The sequence below is a fragment of the Emys orbicularis genome, chromosome 23 (assembly GCF_028017835.1).
Source record: "Emys orbicularis isolate rEmyOrb1 chromosome 23, rEmyOrb1.hap1, whole genome shotgun sequence".
Classification (NCBI taxonomy): domain Eukaryota; kingdom Metazoa; phylum Chordata; order Testudines; family Emydidae; genus Emys; species Emys orbicularis.
This window is the reverse complement of record NC_088705.1, coordinates 10,514,903-10,539,098: the sequence shown is the minus strand read 5'-3', so window position 1 is coordinate 10,539,098 and position 24,196 is coordinate 10,514,903. Positions and strand designations below refer to the sequence as shown.

The 24,196-nt window shown below is 45.4% G+C and overlaps 1 protein-coding gene across 2 annotated transcripts in view; it reads right to left on the bottom strand.

The window, feature by feature from the left end:
* The window catches only part of ARID1A (AT-rich interaction domain 1A), a 78,332-nt gene extending 54,377 nt beyond the window's left edge, over positions 1-23,955 (bottom strand). For both annotated transcript variants that reach the window (XM_065421869.1, XM_065421870.1), the window contains exon 1: positions 22,807-23,955. In XM_065421869.1, the coding sequence (XP_065277941.1) occupies positions 22,807-23,955 (1,149 nt within the window). The remainder of the gene's footprint in view (positions 1-22,806) is intronic.
* Positions 23,956-24,196: the final 241 nt, after the last annotated feature.

Genomic DNA, 24,196 nt, shown 5'->3' with positions numbered 1-24,196 from the left:
AGGCGGTGGAATCTCCATCCTTAGAGGTTTTTAAGGCCTGGTTTGACAAAGCCCTGGCTGGGATGATTTAGTTGGGGTTGGTCCTTCTTTGAGCCAGGGGTTGGACTAGATGACCTCCTGAGGTCTCTTCCAACCCTAATCTTCTAGGATAAGCTTGTATTCTAAAGATCAAAACTGGTCTTTCAAAAAAATTAAAAAACAAAACTCACTCCTAGGCCAAGGACACCAAGTTTCAATCCAGAGCACACTTACTGCCAAGCTCTACAAAACCCCCAAGTCAGGTTGTATAATGGAAAGTACAAGAGACCCTTACCTGAAGAAAGGCCACAGAAGGTACAGTTCCCCTACACACACTCTGCTGGCTTTACTACAATGGTGAGACAATGACTTTACAAATGTAGAAATTATCCTAAGCGGGGTAACAGAACAGCATGTGCTGGTAAGGAGCGATGCTTTAATACACACAAGTAGAAGTGAACAGGGAAGACTCTTCTACAGCTTCAAATCAGGTGCAAGTGTTTAAAAACCCCACATAATTCTGCCAGAAAACAAGCCATAATAAAGGAAGATTCCGTACCTTTCTAAAGGGTTAAGTGGAGTTAACTCATTTATGAAACCAACATGAAAAATATGTAAAGAGTCCTACTGTGAAAGTGGAGGCTACAGAGCAAAAAACAGACAGAGTCTCCACTCCTTTCACTTTTATGACAGTCTACTACATATCTCATTGTTTTGGTAGGGAAGGGTGGGGGCACAGAGAAAAGGGGGAAGAGTTTCTCACTAAAGTCTAATTTTGCAGCGCTTGAATTGGCTTCACTCAGATATTGGCCAGTGCTGTGATAAGCCAGAAACAATTTTCTGGAATTACAAACCTCTCACCTTGGATCTGAATTTATTTCTGACCAGATTTGCTGTCCATGCTGGGGGGAGGGAGAATATGGAGGCGGCAGGGGAATCAAAAAATAATAATAAAAAGCATCCCTGGCTGTTTAACCCAGAGAAGCCCTAATTGATTCCCACAGTAATTAACCTGCATTTTACCTCCAAGAGTGGTAGTTAAGGAAGTCGGCACTGCTATTTATAACTCATCTCAAATTGAGGGCAGACTGCCTAAAATCTAACACATCCCAGCTGTACTCCTGTTTGAACTGGGGCCAAGGGAATTTTTTAAAGCAATCTTGGCACTGAATGAATGACACCAACAGTATGAGAGAGCGTGTGGTTGTGTTGTGGTGACGTAGTAGCAGAGGTGGAATGAGAAAGGGGGGGGGGGGGCGGTGTACTGTAATCCCTCTTCCATGCATGCTTTCACTTCACAGGCCCCAACCCTACGGTCCCTGTACAGTGAGCTGGGAACCGCCCATTAAGAACCAAGCACAGGAAATGTCTTTTCCTGTGGAACCTTGAAGTGAGAAGCACATGGCTAATCTGCATAAAAGCAAAGCCACACCGCCCCTGCCAGGAAGGTTAGTGCTCATAATCTCTGGCCATGAGGCTGGCTGCCTGTGAGGACTTGGATCTGTGCCTGATAACCCAGAAAGAGCGGAGAGAACAGATGGGTAAGGACCCCGGCAGAAAACAGCACAAGGTCACGTGACTCACCACATGGCCCTGCAAGCACAAACTATTGTTTGGCTGCTGTGCTCCTGTACAAAGACAGTAAATCCATTTCCTGCAAATTCAGGGAGAAGCAGCAGCTGGCTACTGCTGCTTCTCCTATTGGATTCTACCATGCCCAAGCTAGTCAGAGGACAGGGACCACTGAGCTCTGGGACCTGCAAGCCACCAAACAGAGAAAAGCTCTCACCAACAAAACACCGATTAACATTGTTTTTGCAAGCTCACAGATGCAGCTTCCATCAACTCCCCACAGCTGAACCCAGATGGGATCTTACAGAACTGAAGAAGATAAATTTGATTTCTGCTCAGGAGATTGTCCTCTTTTCCCCTGTGTTGCACTCATTACACTACCCAGGCACAAAGGCATAACCAGCCTCAGTTACTGGAGAAACTAGAAAGCAGGCTGTTTGATGTTCACTCCTTCAGTGCTGAATTAATATTGGAGAGTAATAAGGAGACTACACCTCTCCACTAGGAAGCCTGTCAACCAGCTTCTTCATTTCTACAGCCGGGTTTTTATCTAGAGATCAGGTTTAACTATTTAAACAAGACAAGAGTGTAAGGTGAGCCATGCTCCCTGTAACTTGAAATACATTGCTTCAACTCAAAGCTACAAGTTGTTCAAATAAAGTAGTGAACCAGTGACAGAAGCAGCAGCTATCTGAAAGTGAAAACACCTACCCTAGTTTGTTGAAGTGAACAGGATACAGAATGAACAGCTTTACTCATCTATTTTCCAGCACTTCCCACCCCATGTAGGGACACTTAGCCCCATTACCGCAAGTAAGAGAAACTGACCCCAAAATATGTCTTTGATAGCTGGCAATTCAGAAATCATTGAGAATGTAAAGAGAACTCTGCTTGAATTCAAGAGCAATCAATAATGAGTCTGGACCCAGCTCAATATCTACAAGAGGGTATGTCAACGGAACATTAAAGTTGTCTCAAATACAAGCAAGTCCTAATTTAAGTGAAGAGGCTGTAGAGAATAAGAACTTTGAGTGCTGGCTCCAGTTTCATAAAATACACTACCAAGAGCCATCAGTACCAATGATCCCTTCGAATCTCGGAAACCTGTCCAGGTCCGTAAAGGCCAGCATGTCTAATCCTAGCAACAAAATCCCATATGAACCATAAGGATGATGAAGCATCGAGCCTTACCCAACAAGTCCAGACTCTCTATTTTTTATTTAAAGCACTGTAAAGAAACTTACTGAGATCAATATATTACAGGGTTCAATGACCCATAACAAGACAGACACTGGAAGCTCTCAAACACTCCCTGTCCTAGTACATACTGGGTGGGGGTTATCATAGCTACATATGCGCTCATTAACGGCTTGAAACACAAGGGGCAGTTCCTCCATTGGCTTCAATGGAGCTATGACAGTTTATGCCAGGGATCAGCAACCTTTGGGCACGCAGCCCGTCGGGACAGTTTGTTTACCTGCAGCGTCCGCAGGTTCAGCCGATCACGGCTCCCACTGGCCGCGGTTCGCCGTCCCAGGCCAATGGGGGCTGCAGGAAGCGGCGCAGTCTGAGGGATGTGCTGGCCGCCCTTCCCACAGTCCCCATCGGCCTGGGACGGCGACCGCGGCCAGTGGGAGCCGCAATCGGCCAAACTTGTGGACGCTGCAGGTAAACAAACCGGCCCGGCCCGCCAGGGGCTTTCCCTGATGGGCCACGTGCCAAAGGTTGCCGATCCCTGGTTTATGCCATCTGAGGACCTGCCCCAAGGAAGCAAAGGGTATTTCCTACCTTGCCTTATATAACTGAGGCAGCGGTCCCCAACCTTTTCCATGGGAAGGGCGCCGGACGACTAGCCGCTGAGGACCGTGGCCACCGGACAAGCAGCCGCCGAAATGCCACCGTGAAGCGGCAACGTCAAGAGGCGTCACCGCCAAAATTCGTGAAGCGGCAACGTCAAGAGGCATCGCCGCCGAAATGCCACCGCATCATCAAGAGGCGTCGCTGCCGAAATTCGGCGGCAGCGCTTCTTGACATTGCCGCTTCTCGGCGGCTGCTTGTCCGGCGGCCAGTAGGCAGGCACACATGGATGCCATGGCACCCATGGGCACCGCGTTGGGGACCCCTGAACTAAGGTAATGCCACAGAAGTGGCTGGAAACAAAGCACACCTCGGGAGAGTGAGGGGCGGCGCAAGTCAGGATTATGGTACAGAAAACAATGAGCGTTAACATTCAGCAGGATCAAAGACATTATGGTTTAGAGAACCGGACTTTCAGTTTCATTCCATTTTTTTATATTTTTAAAGTACTTATTTGGCATCCTCTGTACAACCATTTTCATGGCTCCGCCAAATGGTGTTTCTGAAACTTGCCCCACAATGTGTAAACCAACGTTAGCTCTTTCACAATTAGTCTGTGACGAGTGCAGGCTAAAAAGCCAGAGCACAGAACTTATTAATATTCTCATTCAATAGTAAACAGAGCTCAACTTCTAGTCAGAAGCACTTTCATCTAATCTATTTAAGGTGGAGCTGTCTGTATTAAGGTCAATATCCCAGTCTGAACTCACTACCTTTTATAACCTTCTGACGGGCCAGTTTACTGTGTCATAATTCATCAGTTTTTAACTTTTCTCTTTACAAGCTTGTCCTTTCAAAGATGAAGTTTGAAGTAATTGAAGTCTGCTAAAAACCCACTCCTCTGCCAATATATATGTTTCAAAAGAATATCAGAATTACAGAATCCCTTTAGAAGGAATCACATGAAGAAAAAGGCACTTCCTAAAGTATTCTCCTCTCCTGCTTCTACCAAAAGTCATTCAGAGCTCCCCCAAATTTAGAATTAGGACTTTTACAATGGAGGGAAAAGGAGGGGGAGGAGACATTTCAAATATATCAACACTGAGAAAGATACTAGTCCACTCTGGTCAGGAAAGCCATATTAGCAAGTTCCCTTTCTGATCAGAACGAACATCTCCTCCCCATTCCACAGGGCTGGAAGGGACCTCATGAGGCAGGACCAAGTACTCCTAGACCATCCCTGACAGGTGTTTGTCTAACCTGTTCTTAAAAACCTCCAATGACAGAAATTCTACAACCTCCCTTGGAAGCCTATTCCAGTGCTTCCCTTACCCGTATAGTTAGGAAAAACTTTCTAATATTTAACCTAGGTCTCCCCTGCTGCAGATTACTTCTTGTCCTACCTTCAGTGGACCTGGAAAACAACTCATCACCATTCTCTTTATAGAAACCCTTAACATATATGAAGCAGTATCAGGTCCCTCTCCCCCACCTACTGTCTTTTCACCAGACTAAACATGCCTAGTTTTTTTTAAACCTTTCCTCATAGGTTAAGTTTTCTAAATCTTTTATCATTTTTGCTGCTCTCCTCTGGACTCTTCAATTTATCCACGTCTTGTCTGGACACAGTACTCCAGATGAGGCCTCACCAGTGCTGAGTAGAGCAGGACAATTACCTCCCATGTTTTACATACACACACTCCTCTTAACACAGGATATTACAATACAACACTATTCTCAGCAGGACTGTTCACACACCCCAGAAAAGCCATACTAAACACTGCTGCTCCTACTATGCCACAGTTTCAGCTAGTTTGGTCAGGGTTTTTGTTTGCAGAACAGACCGTTACAGAACAACCTCATGGGAAGAGGTAAGCAGAAGCTGGACTTACAAAGGAAGAGCCCTAATTCAAACACGTATCAAGAATAACCATTGCAGGCACATACACACAATGAACGGCCAAGTACAGTTTTTGTAGAGATGTGTCTCATACAAGAGAGAACTCCAAAAAAATAATAATAAATAAATTCCTGTTTAAAATGGTGCCAAGACCAAATAAATGTCCACTGAATAGACCTTCAAGTCCTTTTTTGAAGCTACTCTGTTCAGAGCACACAAAAGAACCAGCTTTCACAAAATGTGCCAGATATATAAATATTAGAAGGTAGCACAAGAGTCTTTTTGATGCTCTGCAGGTACCAAAGATGGACACTGAAAAGTTAATTCACAATAGTAGTTAAGGCAAGATGTGTTACAGCTGCAAAGACTGATGCCATACCACATGCAGGCTTACCAAGAGGACCGTGGTCTCATCAAAAACTGGAGCAGCTAACCTCAGACGCCACAGATACCAGAAAATTCCCAGCAACAGAAGATGCACTTTGTCAGAAGCCAGAATTTTTCCAAAGCACCTCTCTTCTCTCTGGCCTGTGCCTTTTAAACTCTCTCTACCAAAGTCACCAAATCCTACTTATCAAGGCTATAGGTTTCCCTGTTTAGCAAGTCATTCTCCATGACAGATGACCATTGTATTTATCACTCCAGGTTATTAGGTATTTATATAGTTCCCCTCCCCCACCCCATACTATCTGAATGACTGTCATATTTAGATATGCTGTATGTTTTAGTTTTCTGTAACCTACAGCAATTACATGTAGATGGACGCAGAGATTGGTCTTCCAGAAAATAGTCATATATTATTAAAATAAGCTGTGTCGCAAGGGATCTAGCAAAAAATATTTACCGTGCATCTATTGGTTCAGGAGGGGAGTGAGAAGGGCACTTTCTTGTTTGAAAGCTAAGTTAGTGCTTGTAAAGATGCCAGACAGGCCCAGCCTTGCTAATACTAGTTGTGTGAATCTGGGCGTCTACCATGCTTCTTGTGAAAAAAAGAACAGGCAGCATGAGGCACAACTAGTGGAGGTAAAAGCTCCTTTCTCTAGCCCAACTTAGCACTTTGTTACAGAGACAAATACCCGTCTGAAGGTGCTGAACAAGCAAAACCATGGTGCCCCCATCCAGGTAACAAAAGCAACTACATTTTATTTATTTTTGCGCATTCATTAAGTTTTGCTACTGTGCCAGTATAGCAAGGTTTAAATCCAAGATGTTTCAAAACAGTCAGAAGGTGATCAAATAATCCTGCCCAACAGAACTGCAGTTTGTGGACTAGGGAGAAAAATCAGAAAGTAAGTCTAGTTGTAGTGCTCTCAACAATGCTTGCTACAGAGGATAAAGGGACATGTGTTGTGCATGTCTGACCCATACCATGCCCAGTCACATGAACTGGCTGACCAACAGGTAGGTTCCTTTTGCCACCGCTCACTCTCTTATCTAGAAATGGATATAGGGTGGTTTACAGTACAAAACACTAGAAATTTAAAAAATAGTTATCTGATGTTGACATGGCATGGGTAGAAGCCCAGCAAAAAGCTTTATGGAACAGCAATGATCACCAATCAACTCGTTATCACATTCTCCTTACAGGTCTTGGTGTAAAGTCAGTCAGACTATTGGTATTTAGATAGTAACTCCCACTTCACTATACAATCACCTCAGCCAACATCTGTCTGCACTGGAGTGGCTTGTGCAAGTTATTTCCTGTCAAACCCATCACATACCCATATAAATGACTAGCTAGCCCTCCCCCCCCACACACACACACACAAACTCCAGTCATCCTACACACAGGATGCCCTCCCAAGTATCCAAAAACCTCCTGTGGACTTTTTCAGAAACCTCAGCCAAGCAACATCGTTCAGGTCCACCAAGAAGTCTGCATCCATGAACTTCTCAAGCTGAGTGGGAGACACTCCCGAGAAACACGTAAGAGAAAGTCTGCCAAGGTACTTCTCTTCCCAAGATGGGAAGAGAAAAGGAAGAAGAAGAAAAAACACTTCCTTTGTAAATGGTAAAGCAGGCTCCACATTTCGCCAACACCCTATTCCCACCACAGAAATGAACTTGAGGCTGGTAGTGTCCTTGGCATGATCATTACTTATTGTAGCATTTTGGTAGCAGACCCACTTATATACTCGAAGAAGTAGAAGTGCACATGTTGATCAGGTCCAGTAATAAGTCACGAAAAGAACTCCCTGAAACAAGTTGGTGGGGGACGGGGGAATAAATAAAAGGAAAAATAGCCACGCTGCAATTGAAAAGACTATCTTCCAGATACCAGTGCTATCAGTGATGCAATTTAGAACAGCTGAGTAGTCCAAGCCATGCAGATCATTCACAAGACAGTATTCTCAGTAAGCATCATTAAAACTTCAAAACAGCTTCAAAGCTGACTAATAAGTCTATTCAGACAACTGTAGCCAGCAATGAACTTTCAGTCACCATTAACCATCTGGTTCCCTAAATCCCTGCTCTTCATCCCAAATGAGCAATACAGACTCCAGACACAGCAGGACCTCCTCAGCTACCAAACAGTGCTGGCATTCAATCTGTGCTCTAACACATTAGGCCTGAGGGAAGTCCCTGCAAAAAGAGGACTCTTCAGGATTCACTTTCCAAAGCAAAGTTTGTTTCATTAATTCAGAAGGAGCCCTTTACACATGGAAAGATGGCAGGGTCCAATTTCTGTCAGATTCTCAGATAAGTCACCTTTTCTTTCTGTAGAGATCTTTTTCTGTGGTAGGCATGGTTGCAAAGAAAGGTACACATAAGACAGACCCAAAATCAAGAAGAGAATGAAATTAATGGTAAAGACATTTATTAAGGCAAAGCAGGTTGGCTCCACATCCATGTACAAACCAGAAAAAAGTATCTAGTGGTGGGGGTCAGAGGAGATAATGAAAGAAAACACCACTCCTGAATTTCATCCGCTTCCACTCCACAGTAATGAAACAAAACACTCAAACTTTATTCAGAGGAGTGCTTCATTGTCAGTTTGCTAGGCGGCTGAGGGCCACAACCAGTTTGCAAGGGAGGAAAGAATGGTCTATGGCTAAAGCCCAGAACTAAGTCAGGAGATCCAGTTCCTGGTTCTTCCAGACTTCTTGCATTACCTCTGGTACTTTACCTTAACCCCTGCATCTCAGTTTCTTCATCTGTAAAATGGGAACACTATTCCCTTGCAAATTTCTACCCACCTGGTAAATGTTTTCTTAATTTACAAGTGAGATCTTTAGGTTTGGGGGGGACATTTTTGTTGTGTTTTGTCTTTATTTTAAATTATTAAGATCAAGGGTGGGTGAACAGACAGTGTCTGGGCTGGTGAACTGTCATTAAAATGTACATGGCTGGCATAATGCTAACCTGCTAGGGTGTTGTGAGGTTTAATTTAGAATTTTAAAGTTACAAGATCCCAGGGATTCTTACAGAAGTGCAAAATACTGCAAAACAGAGGAGAATGCAATGCATTAATCTGTTCTAGAAGTACAGCTGTTAGAGGCTACCTCATTCCAGCATCCAGTGCTCCATCGTGTCCAGAGTAGCTGCCTGATTTAATAACGATTGAGCACTGGATGCTGGGTGGGACCTGTAGTTTCTACAGGACCACATTTTGGAATCTCCTTGGAAGCAGAACTTTCGCCACAGCAAAAGATCTAAGTAAATACCAGATAAGTTTCATTTTCAACTGTGCATAACCAAACATGGAGGAAGGTTAACAATATATGAAAGCTGGGCCTTGGAAGTAAACCGAACCTGTGTGTTTTTCCTCCCTCACCGACTTAAATTAATCTAATGAACAGTACAAAAAACCCTGAGTGTTCATACTGCTGGTGTTAGATTTATCCCTAAAGTCCTTGAATTCAAGTTCTGCTGGTCACTCTCAAAATTCAATGGCGGACTAAGGTCAAGGCAGCGGACACTGCTCCTGCTAGTTTGCAATGGGGTATCAGTGTGGTGCAGACATATCCAAAGGAGATTACCTGCCACATACTACTCCTCCTCAAGTCCACCTGCCTGCTAGCGTACAAAGTGGTTCTGATAAGGTTCAGGACAATGTGAATTCTGCTGTCTTAATGTAAAAGGGAGGAGAAAGCAAATAGCCTCACAATCAAGAGGTGAGCAATAGCTTTGGACTCAAGAAAGCCCACACCAAAAGCCTTCTGCCACTCTAGTTGGAAACACCACTAATTTCACCTCCTTAGAATCAAAAAAAAAATATTACCAACTGCTGTGGGCAAGTGAGGAAGGTACCTGTATTTACCAGTGATGCAGCTTGAGGTCTTTGTAACAAACAACTACTTTCCAGCATTTATAACCAGGTAACCGGTTTGCATCCAAAAGCCGAGAGCTGCACTCATGTCTACACTAGTGAGAAAAGAAGCGGCTGGGGGAAGGAAAGACACTGTGTGGGCAAGAGCTGCACCCAAGCCTTTGCTGTCAGAGAGTAGCAAGGACACTCCAGTACAGCCTTAAAGCCAACACCATACTGATTCTGATATGTTACTCTTGGCAACCCTTAAGTGAATCCCAATCCTACAGACACACACATCTTAGGGTAGGTCCTAAATACAAACTAGATATGTACTTTTCGTAAGCTTTAAATGCCAGGTTACAGCAATCCTGAAACCTAAATTGTGATGAGTTTCCTTCAGTCTTCTTGGTCTTTCCTTCTGGCTGTGAGCTATCTTCCTTCACATCAGCCCAGGCATTAAATGAACTGCTTTTAAAGCAAAGTTAGCAACCCTGCAAGTTGTTTAACAAGTTAAAAAGGAGAGCGAGCGTGAGCTGGCTGCTGGCAAGCAGATGCCGAAATTAATTACTGTGCCAATGCCAGGGGGAGAGGAGGAACAGCCAACGCGGCAAACTCTTCACTGGTTTCAGGAACAGGTATAACAAGAAACCATAAGGCAACAAATGAAAAAGGAAAGTAAGACATGACTATTACACCTTTTCAGCAGTAGCAACTCTTAACAGTGAAGTGCTATGTGCAGCATAATCAGCAGATTCAAATCTAACACTGATATTTGTGCACCATCCAGAATACTACAGCTGAAAAACAATGCACTTCTAAAAGATGCTACCCCCATCAATAAGCCACGAAGGTAACATTTTGTGTATCATTTCCTGGTACCTTGTCTGATGTGTCTTATTAGAATCACGTTTTCTTCCCTTTCCTTCCCTGAAAGTTGCTTTAGGACAAGGTTTTGTGCTCTACTTCAGAGTCAGGGAACTGGGAGAAGATGAGTGTTAAGGGCTGATGTGGGTAGCTGGAGGGCTGAATAGGACCATCCATCTGCTCCAGTATATTTTATAAGGCAGTAATATTACTTCCCTTGATTTTAAGAACTCCCACACCAAATGTGCATATGGTTTTTCAGCGGAAGTTCTTCCTTCAGTGAGGAGCAGTGAAATCACCTTTGAGTGGAAAGAACAAGTTTCTTCATCTCCAACGCATCAAAAGAACTAAGAGGCAGGGTTTGCAGAGATATTTTGGGACTATCTTTAGAGTATAGACAAGTGGGTAATCCAGGATGGGTCTACTGCAACCATTTCCATTCGCTTATCCCGGACTACTGGAAGACCATCTTAGGTCAAGTGTTTTACTAGTTTTTCCTTCCTCTAGCGCATTAATTGCAGGAGTGCCACTTAAACAAATGAATATTCTTATTACATTGCTACTGTTCACCAACATGCATCATCAATACACCCAGGTTTAAGTGTGCTGCAGCCATCGACTGGAGATGTTTAATGTTTTTACATATTGCAAACGCATCCCATTCCAGGAAAACGAAGGCCTTCCCTCGGAAGTGCCATACACAATTAGAATAGGAGCATGAAGGAAAAAGACTGGCATGTTCCGTAAAACGGTAACTTCCTAGAACCCAGACTGGCATACTATCAAGTTGTAATCCCATTCCTAGAGAGGACAGATGGCTACTGGTTAGGGCACTAGCATGGATTTGGGAGATCTGGCCTCAAATCCCTGCTCTGCCACAGACTTTCTGTGCGATCCTAATCACGTCCCTTACACTCTCTGTGCCTCAGTTCCCTATCTATAAAGTGGGGGCCATAGGATTTCCGTACCTCACAGGGGTAAGGAGGACAAATACATGACAGATTGTGTGGGGCTCAGATACTACCATAATGGGGGGGGAAAGGGAACATACAAGTACCCAAGATAGGTTCCCATCCCATACAGTCACAAGTTACAATAGCTGGCTGTATCTATTACACATGCATAATTAATAGGCCTGGGCCTTTTTCCAAGCGTTATGAATTGGTACAAGAATCACCAATCCTATGTGGAACAACAGTTGAATGGACAAAAAAAATAAAGCCACCAATCCACAGTGTATAGTTTGAGTACTTCAAAAGCCACTTTGTCACACCATATGCAATCAAGCACAGTTAAAGCACTATAGAAAGGCCATTTCTGCAAGTCTATGGGCATCTACGGATGTGCAGGTCTAGCTAACACACCAGCCTCGAATGCAGGGCCTTACGCATGTTTGATAACAGTACCCAAGTAATCAGAAATGTTACAAGTTAAAAAAATAAAAATAAAATACAAAAATCACAACTACATTCAGCAATTCAGCCATTTAAATGTTTCTTCTGAAGAAGGGAAGTGGTCTTCTTCAAACTATTCCACAGCTAGCACATTTGAGGAAGACCTAGCTAGCTTGCTACTAGAGTTTAATTATTTACACCAAGTTAATAAATACCAGATACTCCTTCTAAATCTGTACAGGGTGCATAGTCCTATAGTCGTTTGGACTTTAAATCCACTGCTTGCTATTCATGAAGAGCAAGACGTGAAACCTGAGCGCAGGAAGGATCCCACGCAGCAAGAGAACACTGCGTATGCAGCATCGGCCTGTTCAGTCCTGGGATCCTGGAACAAGTTCAGATGTTACAACAAGAATAGTCAAGTTCTTTCAGCACAACCCCAAGTGAGCATTAATTTTAAAAAAAGAGAAAAAAAGACACTGTTCACAATTTGTTAACTGGCAGGTTCTCCTCAAAGGACCAAAAGAGATCTATGCAGCCACCTACAGGGGGCATCATACCAAGAAGTCACTTCCTCGTTTAGGAAAGACTACAGGATTCATTTCCTCCTCTCACTAGATGTGATAGAAGCAAGCAGCCCAAGCTCCATTTTAGTGTTCAGATACTGCTATTCTCAGGGCAGGTCTACACTACAGGGCTAAGTCGACCTAAGTTACGGAACTCCAGCTACGTGAATAACGTAGCTGCAGTCGACGTACCTTAGGTCGACTTAATGCGGTGTCTACACCGCGCTGGGTCGACAGGAGAAACTCTCCCATCAACTTTCCTTATGTTCTCCTTTCGGTGAAGTACCGGAGTCGACAGGAGAGCGATCGGCAGTCGATTTAGCGGGTCTTCACTAGATCCGCTAAATCGACCCCCAGTGGATCGATCGCCAAGCATCAATCCCCCGATAAGTGGAGACAAGCCCTCAGTATTAGCCTGAAGAGAGAAACAAAGTCCAATGTCAGATTTTAGTGTGTTTCAATAATATTCAGCAGGAAATAAGGATGACAGACAGTTCTTTTCTCCCAGATGGGGAGCTCCATCCTCCCTTATAATCACATGAACCTGGCTCTCCCAAGCTCCGCAGCAGAATTTGGAGCCCACAAACCAGGAGAAATAGACTACTTTAGTCTATGTACAAACTGAGGCAATTTCTATATTTTATGGTAACTGAAGAGATGGTTCTAAACATTCACATCACCACAGAGGTCAGGATCATTCCTCCAATCCGGAAACCCAATAATTAAGGCTGAAGAAAAAAAACAAAACAAAAAAAAAAAAACGTGTGGGCGCTGATTTTGTTGTGGAAACTGCAGACACACACACCCCAAGTTAGTTGTTGCAAATGTGAGAGGCGTTGCAACTTGGTGCACAGGGTCACACCACCACTCAAATTTGGCCCAGCCATCCCTCCATCATGCTTGCCTTTGAAAACCAAGTGGGATACACAACTTCTTTTCTGTGCTGCTGCCCTTCTTTGGGAGACAGGCTACTGGCCTTGGAAGAAGGTGCTAGAGCTTTTCTGTGGATATGCACACAGAGCTGGTGCTCCTTGTGTGGATACCCAGAGGGGGTCTTCATTCCTCATCCGCAAAGCGGTTGAGGGGAAGCCTAAGACTAGACTCCTAAGGCAGTGTCAGCTTATTGCCACGCTGGTGTCTGACTGCGCTAAAACCACAACTTTAACAAAAGCATGGTCACAACTTTTCAACCAACCCTTCCCTACCCCCAAATTCAAGCTTTTCTTACCAGCCTTACCAATTATCTCATCCTACCTCATGGGGCCCTGAATCCTTCTAAGGGCTTGTCCACACACAGGTTTTTGTACTGCTATAACTATCCATCTAGAACCCGATCAAAGTTAAAGCAGTACAACCCCTTAATGTGAACAGATGAACTGGCTGTATACATATACACACACACCAGGGTTGTACCATTAATTATATCTGTATAAAAATACCCCTAACCTAAACATTATATCAGTACATACAACAGTTTAGACCAAACCTAAGCAGGAAAGATTAGATAGGACTCCCTTTAAAAACAGAGGGGATGCTACTGAATGCTCCCACTGGCTCTAGAAGCTGGAAATCAAACCTGCACCCATGACCATTGTTCCAGGGCAGGACAGAGAACTGTCCCAGGGACTGAATTTCAGCTCCATTGCTATCTACCCACTCGAGTACTGTTGGTGATCCTAAACTCTCAGCAATGTATTTAACACATTAAAAACCTATGTGAAAGTTACACGCTCAAGTTAGGTTGCATGTGCAGCCTAAGTTTTGCTCCCACACATTATACGTATTATTTCTTCCCACAGGACTCTTGCCTCATTCAGTGCCTGGGATGAGTCAAGATTGTGATATAGATGAGGCTGCATGTAGGCGCCCTGCCTTATTTGTTGCAAGAGATAGAAGGTATATAACAAATGAGGCTGAAGACTACAGGAAGAAAAAAGTATGGTTTTATGGTTAAGACAGGTGGAATGCCACACCTCAGAGGAATTCTCTTCTGTATTTGCCTTTGCAACATTCTTCCTATGAGATGCCAAATAAGTCACTAAACCAAAATGTTGGCAGGGGGCACTAGTTGTATAGGCCTCATTTCTGGGGGTCCCAATAGGAGACACCCAGGGCCTAACATGCAGAAGTTCTAAGCACTTAACTGCAATTAAAGTCAACGGGAGTTGTGGACACTCAGCACCGAGGCAGCATGGCCTACAGGAACGAGTTGATGGTTGGGAGTCGGGTGATCCCAATTCCCCTCCTCCGTGGGGAGGAGGGTGAGAGGGGGGAAAAATGGCCCACTATGAGCTCAGGGAGCTTCCCTCTCCCGCCAGCTCTCCCTCTGCCTACATGAAGGTGGGGTAGAGCAGTGCCCTGGGTCCAGCTTTTTAGAAATTTGTGTGCAATTCTTTTGGCAGACTACCAAAGTTGTGCTGACACCACATAGGAAGTGGAGATTTTCAGGTTTTCCTCAGACAAACCCATATGGAATTTCACAGAACAAAGAAAAGGCACTTCTCTGGCCACAGGTCTCTTCTTGTAAAATTCCAACGGCCTGCTATGAAGTCACAAGATTATTTTATAATGAAAGTGTTAGGAAAGCCAACAGGGAACATTTTAAGTTCTGTATGATATACTGCCTTAGTACTAACTTGCAATTCAGAGGCTTGGTCTAACACTACAAACTTATGTTGGTATAACTAGGTCTCTTAGGGGTGTGGATTTTCCATGCCCCTGAGCAACGCAGTTATACCGACCTAACCCCCAGTGTAGACAGAGCGCTATGTTGATGAGAGGGCTTCTTCCATCGACAAAGCTACTGCCTCTCAGGGAGGTGGAGTATTTATGCTAACGGGAGACGGTCTAGACATAGAAGGTATAGACAAACTCACAGTTAGTACCAGCCCAGAACAATCAGAGTTGTCAATAGTTATAGTTAGCAACTTTTGGAGACCCTGACTGGCAACTTCATTTCTGGTCTTTGAGAATATTCCAATCATGATACTTATGTTATGGGAAGATCAGCATACTGGTTACTGCATTTTAAACTGGAAAAACCCTGTTCCTCCATCATAACCACTAATGTTTTACTTCCACACACAGGTTTCTTATGACAGTTTAACAAAAAAAAGCCACCCTCCCACCAGGAATGGAGGGGCGGAGGGAGGAAAGGGTACAAATCACCTTGTTATTCACCTCCCCCACCCCCCAAAAAAGGAGATGGCACTGGAACCCCAGCTTCCATCTGCAATATCATATTACTCTGGAGTATCTAAAACAAGGAATTATTTGTACAAGAACTATGACATAGCTTTTATTACGTTTAGCTACCATTACACAGCATCTTATACATTTCACTACAGAAAGCTCACATGTCCATATTGACAGCTCAGCAAGTGTTTACACAATGCTCAGAGACGCTCCAGAAAGAAAGGGAAAAAACAAACAAAAAAACAGTGCCAAACTTGCAAATGCCTCTTCCTCACTGCTGAGCTATGACAAGAACTGGGAGTGCAGGTGTATAGAGAAGAGGAAGAAATATAAACTCCTCCCTGATCCCTATTGCATATTTACACCACATGGTTAGATCACTACAGGAACAAGGAAAGCATGCACATGAGATCAACCCTGAAAGAAGCGGCTGTTCCTGTTCCAGCGCTTACCAAAGCTACTCTGTCATTCTGCAAACCACCTACAGCTGGTTTGGGCACTGTGTTTCTTTAGACACATAGCATCATAAAAAGCGGTGAGTGGTTTTTTTTTTAAAATGTATTATATTAAAAAAACAATCCTGTATTAAATAGACCAATGGCCTCGTGATTAAGGTATAGGCCTGGGAGTCAGAAGACCTACCTTCTATTCTCAGCTCTGTTACAGACTCGCTGCATCACCTTGGCAAGTCACTTAAACCTCTGTGCCACAGCTTCCCGCTTCCGTAAAAGGATTACCACCACCAGAGTGCAAGACTGGAACGGAAAGATCTGTGCTCCAGTGGCAAGCTTTCCCTAGGAAGTAGTGGACTGCCCCAGATTACCAACTTCAACAGAATTTCAGCTTTTTTAAAAAAGTTCAAGTTTATACCCATAATATTGTAAAGATTACATTCAGTTCATGTTTGGAAGTCTTCCTGAGCCTGCAGAAAACAACTCCAATCTCTTTGCAGCTACTCAGCTTGTCCAAGTCAATAAGGGCACACAACTAAAAAAAGACACTGTCAATTTCTCTATTGTCATCCAGGCAGGTGGACAGTAGAAAAACTGACAAGACCTGTGTCAGTTCCACTCAACTTCCCCAAATATCAACAGGGAACAATAACTTCCACCCTCCCACCTTTCACCTCTAGCTGGTAGGTTTAGGACTTTGGCTAGCAAGTGACTAGTACATTTTTCTCAATCCATGTGCATTTCACCTTTATACATAAGGGGCTGCCCCAAGAAGTTTACAATGAACTTTAAAAAAAAAAAAATTGACTAATTTCAACAAATTTAAGTTTGACATAGCACCTTTTAAAGAGCATGCACTGATTTTTAATATCCTGGTTTAAAAAAAAAAAATACAGGGGCGAGAAGAGAAAGGAGAAGCTATTTTACTGCCCTGCTGATGTTTATAAGGGTCTTTGCAGGAGGGGACGTGGGTGGGTCTAGCAGCAATATCAAAACACTGCCAGGCCCACCCCTCTTGTCCTTCTTCACTTTGCACATGCCTGCCACTTCAGTTTTAGCTTTACTACTGTGACTATTTAGAAAGACTCTTGCAGGACCCAAGTAATGTCATGCAGGTGAACTTCTCCCCAGACCAGTGCATGAGACAAATGCAACTGAGCACGTCAATAAACTGCCCATATAAAAAGTGCCATTAAATATACCAAGTAAACAAACCGGGGAGGAAAGAGTACCTTTTCTCCTGTAATGTTCCAATTATAGTAATTGTAGGTGTTACCTGTAAGATCAGCAGGTACAGATTTTTCAGGTGGAAAGGGACTTTCCAAGTTGGCGTCCCTTTGAGCACAATAGCAAGGACACTGGTGGAGAAGCAGTAGGTGTTGTAACACCAAAACAGCGTGGGGGCCTGTGTTATTTTATGCTCCCTTTTAAGTATTCGTTTGTTTTTAAGAAAAGCTGCTGGGTTGTTTGTTGCAGGGCGTGCATGTTAATGCCCCTGGAAGATTGGTAGATATTTACTAATGATATCCTCGGATGAAAAGTGCTATATCAGCCCAAAGTATTCTTGGAAGCTTAGTATCTTCATGATTTAAAAAAACCTGCAAGCAGCGATATTCGAAAATACTCGTTAAAAAAAGGAACATTCTTCCCACATCCCTACGACCTCCTACCATGATGGGAGAGAGAGATCTGGTACATATTTTTCTAGAGTATTATTGAAAAAACCTCACTGTTCTAGCATTAGAGTGTTTTAACAAGTCAAGTGGAATGACAATGGAACTAGACTGATAGTGATAGGAAACTGTTTGCTGAAAATGTTATTAAAAAAAAAAAAGTTAATAAAGTGACACCTGTCCCCACTCTACTCCCACCCCAAACTCCAGAAGGCACATTCTATTAGTCTCTTGGCAATAACAGTAGCACCATAGGAGTTACCATACACAAAAAGGTGATCTCACTACCCCCATGCAGAGTAATAAATAAGCACTTATGTAATGCCCTTCATTTGTAGACCTCAGCATATTTTATTAAGGTGGGCAAGCATTATTAAACCCACATCAGCTAAGTAACTAAGGCACAGAGTGATTACGTGACTTGTCCCAGGTTATACAGCGTGAGTCAGTGAAAGAGCAGGGAACAAAACCGGACCCAATTCTGACTCCCATTTGGGTGTCCTATCCATAGATTATGCTGCCCCTAGTAGATGCCATTAGTTCATTGGGGCCTCCCAAAGCACAGGTGGTATCCTGAAACACCAGCCTCCTAAAAACACTTGCACAAAATATTTAAACAGAATGGGGAGGCTAAGGCCTTGTCTACACTAGACCAGTTTAACTAAAATCCATTTAAAAGTTAATCTAGCTAAATTGGTTGAACGTTAAGTGTGTCTACCTTAGGGGCTTGCACCATTTTAAGAAGTTTTACATTAGGGGCTTACACCAATTTAACTAAGTCAATTTTAAAAATCAATTGAATGAAACCAGTGTACTTTTCTAGTAGAGAAAGGTCTGAAAGTCATTCACAGGCAAGGCCCACATCACAAAAGAATGCCACCTCTCTTTTGTTGTAGAGAACTAATGTTTACTAGACCTTACGGGCAATACAAGACCTGCCAACAATGCAATACTAAGCAAGAAAAAACTCGAAGATAAAAGTGAACAGGAGCCAGGGCTTAATGTCAGATTCCAAGATATCACAGCTCACTGGCACTAAATGGCTTGGTGCTGCCAATTTAGTTTGAAAACCATGTTTTTAACAACATGTTCATGCTTCAGTTGCTACTAAAGTTGAGATTTAAAGTCAACAACTGAGCCCAGAGATTTTTTTTTTTTTTTTTTTTAATTAGCACGTCATTGTTTTTAAACCAAGTTCCCTGAATGTAATAAATGTCTCTGGATGACAGCACACCTATAGGGAGGTTATTCAACACGTGAATATTCAATACAATCCAAAGACATCTCCCATTACAGGAGATGCCTTTTACTGTAGTTAGTGATGTACCAAAACAAATACCCACCTATCTACTCAGAGGAAAGTCTCTTCTTGCAGGCAGTTTTCTTGAGGATCGTTCTGCTCTCCCACCCCACCCTTTTTTCACAAAGTCCTAGCCCACTACCAAAACCAGCCATACACTACAGAAAAAAAAAGGTTAGTGTTTATCTTTTCATTTTACTAAGAGCTCTAGAAGTCCTGTATGTGAGATGGCCCAGATTTCCTGCCTGTCATTCCCATAGACCTCCAGGATCATCTAGATTCACTTATTCTGTAAAACAAGTCTTTAATCTCAATCCAACTCTGTATTTCCAGAGTAAAATGGTCATAAGAACAAACAAAGTCCCTGCATCTGCCCCGATCCATACAGACAGAGAACATACAGACAGAGAACGTCCTGGTATTCACAACTCCTCCCCGGATCAGCTGTGCATTCTTATAAGTGACCTATCTGCAAAAGTCTTTAGTGTTGAGAGGGTTACATATTGCTGTCAAAACTGTGCACAAGTGAGCAGCTACTCTTAACCTCTTATAGGAAAGGGTCTTTCAAATCAAGGTTTTACATTAAAAAAGTGAAGTAACTCCTAAAGCAAGAGATGGGTAAAAAGGTCTGTACCCTCCACATCATTCATAGATCATCCTGAGCTTAGAGAATCAATGACATTTATGCTCTTTCTTCCTTATCGCCTGCCTCTTCCCCCCGCCCCCCCAAGAAACATAAACATTTTTCCCTTCTGGATGACTATATGAAGGGAACCAACTATACACTCTTCCCCAAACTCCCTTCCCTTAATCTGGAAGTAGATGTACTTGGGGGTGGGGCGCACTGTTCTCTCCCCCCCCCTCCCCCAATCTCATCCTTCTGAAATTTCTCAGGTGAAGTTATTTGATAAACACCAATTGGCTCACCATTGTATAAGACAATAATGAGATTGAAAGCACTTCGTTTAGTCCGATCTAAGAAACAAAACAGGATACACTGCGAGGAGGTTATAACATAGTTTTGAGGTATTATTATTAAATGTACTTCTTGTGGGCAACAGAGAAGACACGTGGAAACTTGTTCCACAATGCCAGGCAACAGGTTTTTCACAACGTGAAGAGGGATTGTGTGCATTTATGTCTGATAATCCTTGGCGCATAGAACTTTTTATAGAGGCCATTTGCACTGTCTAAAAGTCACTTTCATTCCCAAAACACCAAACATACACTCACTAATAATTTGAGTTGATGGGACTAGAAGGCTCACACATATTAAACTGAATGCCTGGAGTATAAATTATAACCAGACCAGACTTTCACCCTCCAGGATACACAGGGGCTGGGTTGTTTTTTTAAACTAAACAATTTTTGAAAGTTTCTATCGCAGAATCACAACCATGCTATTCATAATCCAAACAGGTCTATGAGACGGATTTTTACTCCAGTGCAAACAAACAGAGTTTAATCTTGGGCTGTGGTTTAGTGCCCATCATATCCAGGTTGATTTTTTTTTTTTTTTAAACAAGATATAAAATTCTTCAGCAGGGCACCAGTTTACATGACACAATTATGCAACTTTCTTGCAAATACATAGGGTTGTATTGCCCAGGAACTCAAATGTTTACCCAGAATAGTTACTACAAGTTGCATGTGGACAATGTGGTGACCACAGCAGTGATAAGAGCCACTCTCCTAGAAAACACACTATTTCAATCTAACAGAGAACACACAGTTAAGATGAAGCAGACATCACTATCAGTTATCAAGGAACAAAACTTACACTAAGTTTTCAGAGCCACAGAAGAGAAGGATTGAGCAAGAAGGGAAAACTCTGGAGCTGCATGTCACACTCCAGAGTATCAAATGTCTCTGATCCAGTGCATGCAATGAGAACAGGCAGGGTATGGTCAGAGAGAAGTCTGTCAGTCCTGCACAAGGCCATTACACATTCAGATCTAAGACATGTAAACACAACGTAAGAGATTATCTGCAAACTCTGATTAAGAACAGATATGAACAGAATGTTAGCATCACTGTCCCAATATCCAAAATGTCTGACTTCCATGTAGCTGAAAGTGCTATAGCACATTTGTATTGCTGGCATTAGTTACACTTCCAGCAAATTAACAAAAATATTCATTTATAGACTCTTTTACCCTTTTCCCACTTCTCTCCAAAAAGTAGGAATTTACAATATAATCAGACCCAATAGTTCCAGGCATTTGATGTTTAATGTCACTACAACAAGCAATTGTTCCTTCCGAACGTAAGTAAAATTAATATAGTGATTTTTTTAAAAATGTCTTGAAACATAGGTAAGGAGTTAGGCCAGGTCTGTACTTTAAGAGAAAACTCAATATGAAAAAGTGTTAATTGGTAATTCACCATTTCTAGTGCTGCAGCTACAAAGGCTTTTTAAAAGGTTTCTAACATACCCCATAAAAGCCCCACATTCACTATCTGATGATGAACCCAGCCAAGCAATTTCAATTCTGAAATGGATCAAAATTAGTCAGGAATAAATGCATCCTTAGATTCCATCAAAGCAATCCTTTATACCAATGGGAAAGTCACATAACCAAAACAAACAGCACGCCCATTGTACAGAGAACCCCTGCTACTGTTCCGACAACACAGAATCTATTCCAGGCTGTAAAAAACATAACAAGCAAAATAAATCCAAGGTACAAACAAAATGCCATTGCCTCCTCTTTTGTTTCAGGCACAATGCAACAAGGGCAGCCTGTCTGGAACTCTGCTCCTGCTGATACACTATTGCTACTGAACTTCCTCAAGGTCACAGCCAATTTCAGCTGTGGAATAAAGAGGCAGATAGTGGCAGTGATGGTTTGGGTTATGGCTGGCAGAAAAGCAGAGTGTAAAAGTTTATGAGCTCATCAGGATTGTTGTACCATTACATCAGAGGCAATTATAAATGGCCAAGAGCAGGAGATGGGGAACCAATCAGATCACAGATAGGATGTCAACCTAAGACCAACTGTCTCCTGGCTTTGACAGAAGGATTTTACCTCCATAATTCAAATCCCAAACCAAAGCAATCTGCACTTACTACTCCAATCACTGAACTGTTTACCAGCACTTCCAGGGAGAGGCCCAGGCCACTGGGCTAACCAAGAGACTGCTCAGGAAAATGGCCACAGCTAACCTGGGCAAGCTGCAGCTGCCCAAAACAGGTCACTTCCCACCTTCCTACCCCCAGGAAGTGCAAAGGCCCCTCACTTGGAGCAAGAAGAGGGAGGAAGAGTGTAATGGGGGCAAATGTGTAAGTGCTGCTCTGTAGAGCTCCCACTACCTCTACTGATCACACCCCTTCCCTAGCCCAACAACGAGGAGCTCAGCTACCCACCTCCACCCCATGCACACACGCACCATAGTGCCAGGCCCTTCCTCCACCCAGGGGCTCCCTCCATCTCCCCCCTAGAGCCCCCAAGGCAGGCAGGGGAAGTGGGAAGGAGAAGGCACCTCTCTGGAAGCCTCGCACAAAGGCTAGAAGGGGAGGAAGAGAAGGCAGAGAGGCAGCCATTTTAGAGAGAGAAAGACACAGACAATGGCAGCTCCCCAGCAGTGTGGGTCCAAGTGGGGGGAGGGAACCCGTAGCAAATTCGCCCACCTCATCACCCGCCTCCATCGCCCCACGTGCCCTCATCCCTGCCCCTTATGGGTGCCCCTCTTCTGCCCTTGCCCCCATTGTCCCCGGCCCCCTCAGCCACCCCACGTGCGCCCAGCCCCTGCCCCCTAACCCCAGCCCCCCATATGGGCCCGCCCCTGCCCCCACACGCATCCCCCCATGCCAAGCTCTCACCTGCTGGGTCCTAGCGAGCGGCTGTCCCCCTCCAGCGCTGCTGCTCCCGGGGCTCATGGGCGCATGGTGGCTCCTTTGTTGGCCCCCTCCTGTGGCCGTGGCCCAGGCCTGGCTATTGCCCCCACCATACTGGGAGGCCATGTCCGCGGCCGGGCCCTTGGCGGCGGCTCCCCCGTCCTGGGGCCCGCTGCTGTAGTCGCCCCCGGGGTAGCCCTGGTAGCCACGGGCTGAGCTGGGGGAGGTAAGCAGCTGGTTGAGGGTGGGGGTAGCTGTGGGCTGCGGGGTGGCGCCCCCTCCTCCTGCTGCCCCGCCGGCGGCCGAGGGCCCCATGGCCCCGAAGCGCTGCTGCTGGAAGGCGGCGGCGGCGGCGGGGGATTTGGCCCCGGCGGCCGCTTGCGCGGGGCTCTGCGTGCTGCCCCGGGGGGAGCTCAGGGCGTAGGCCTGGGGGGGAGGCGGGTAGGCGCCGGCGCTGCGCCCGGCTGCCGCCGGGTAGTAAGAGTTGTACTGGTGGTTGGGGAAGCCGTGCTCGGCGCCGCCATGCGAGTTCTGGGGAGGGGGCGGCCCCGGGGGGGCCCCCGCCGGTCCCGGGTAGGGCTGCTCCAGGCCCCCGCTCTGCAGCGCTGCCATGCCAGTGCTTTGTTGTCCGCCATGTTGGTGGAAGGCAGCCGCGGCGGCGGCAGCGACGGCAGCAGCCTGGGCTCCCCGGCCGTAGGGCTGCCCGAAGCCGTAGGCTGGCGGGGGCAAGGCGGCCGGGTGGGAAGGGGGAGGCTGCTGCGGCGGCGGAGGCTGCTGCTGCTGCGGCGCCCCCACCCCGTCGCTGCTGCCGCCGCCGCCGCCACCGGGCGGCTCCGGGAGGTTATTGTTCAGGGTGGCGGCGGCAGCGGCGGGCCTGGGGCCCGCGTTCCCGTTCGAGCTCTTCAGGTCGGGCTCGGCCCCGGCGTCCCCTCCGTTGCTCTCGGCCCCGTCCTGCAGCTCCTTCCCCGGGGGGCCCTCGCTCTCCGCCTGCTTCTCGCCGCCGCGCTCCGCCACCGCCTCGCCCCCCGCCTCCTCCGGGGGACAATCCCGCTGCTGCGCCTCCGCTTTCTTCAGCTCGGCTGGAGCCGGGGCGCCCAGGCTGCTGGCGGCGGCGGGGGCGACCTGAGCAGCCATGATCCCCCCTCCCCACCTAGCCACCCCCCCGGACCCCTGCCCCCGAGCTGCTCCCCTGCCTGGCCGGCCGGCGGGAGGCCTCGCTGCTCTGCTGCTCCCCGCTCAGGCGGCGGCGGGCTCTTCAGGGCAGCGGGGGCTCATTCCCCCCCGGCCTGGCTGGCGAGGCGGGGAGGGCTCCGCTGGGCTGGGCTCCCCGGGGCCTGGCCCCGCTGTGCCTCCTCGGTTGCAGCCGGCGGAGAAA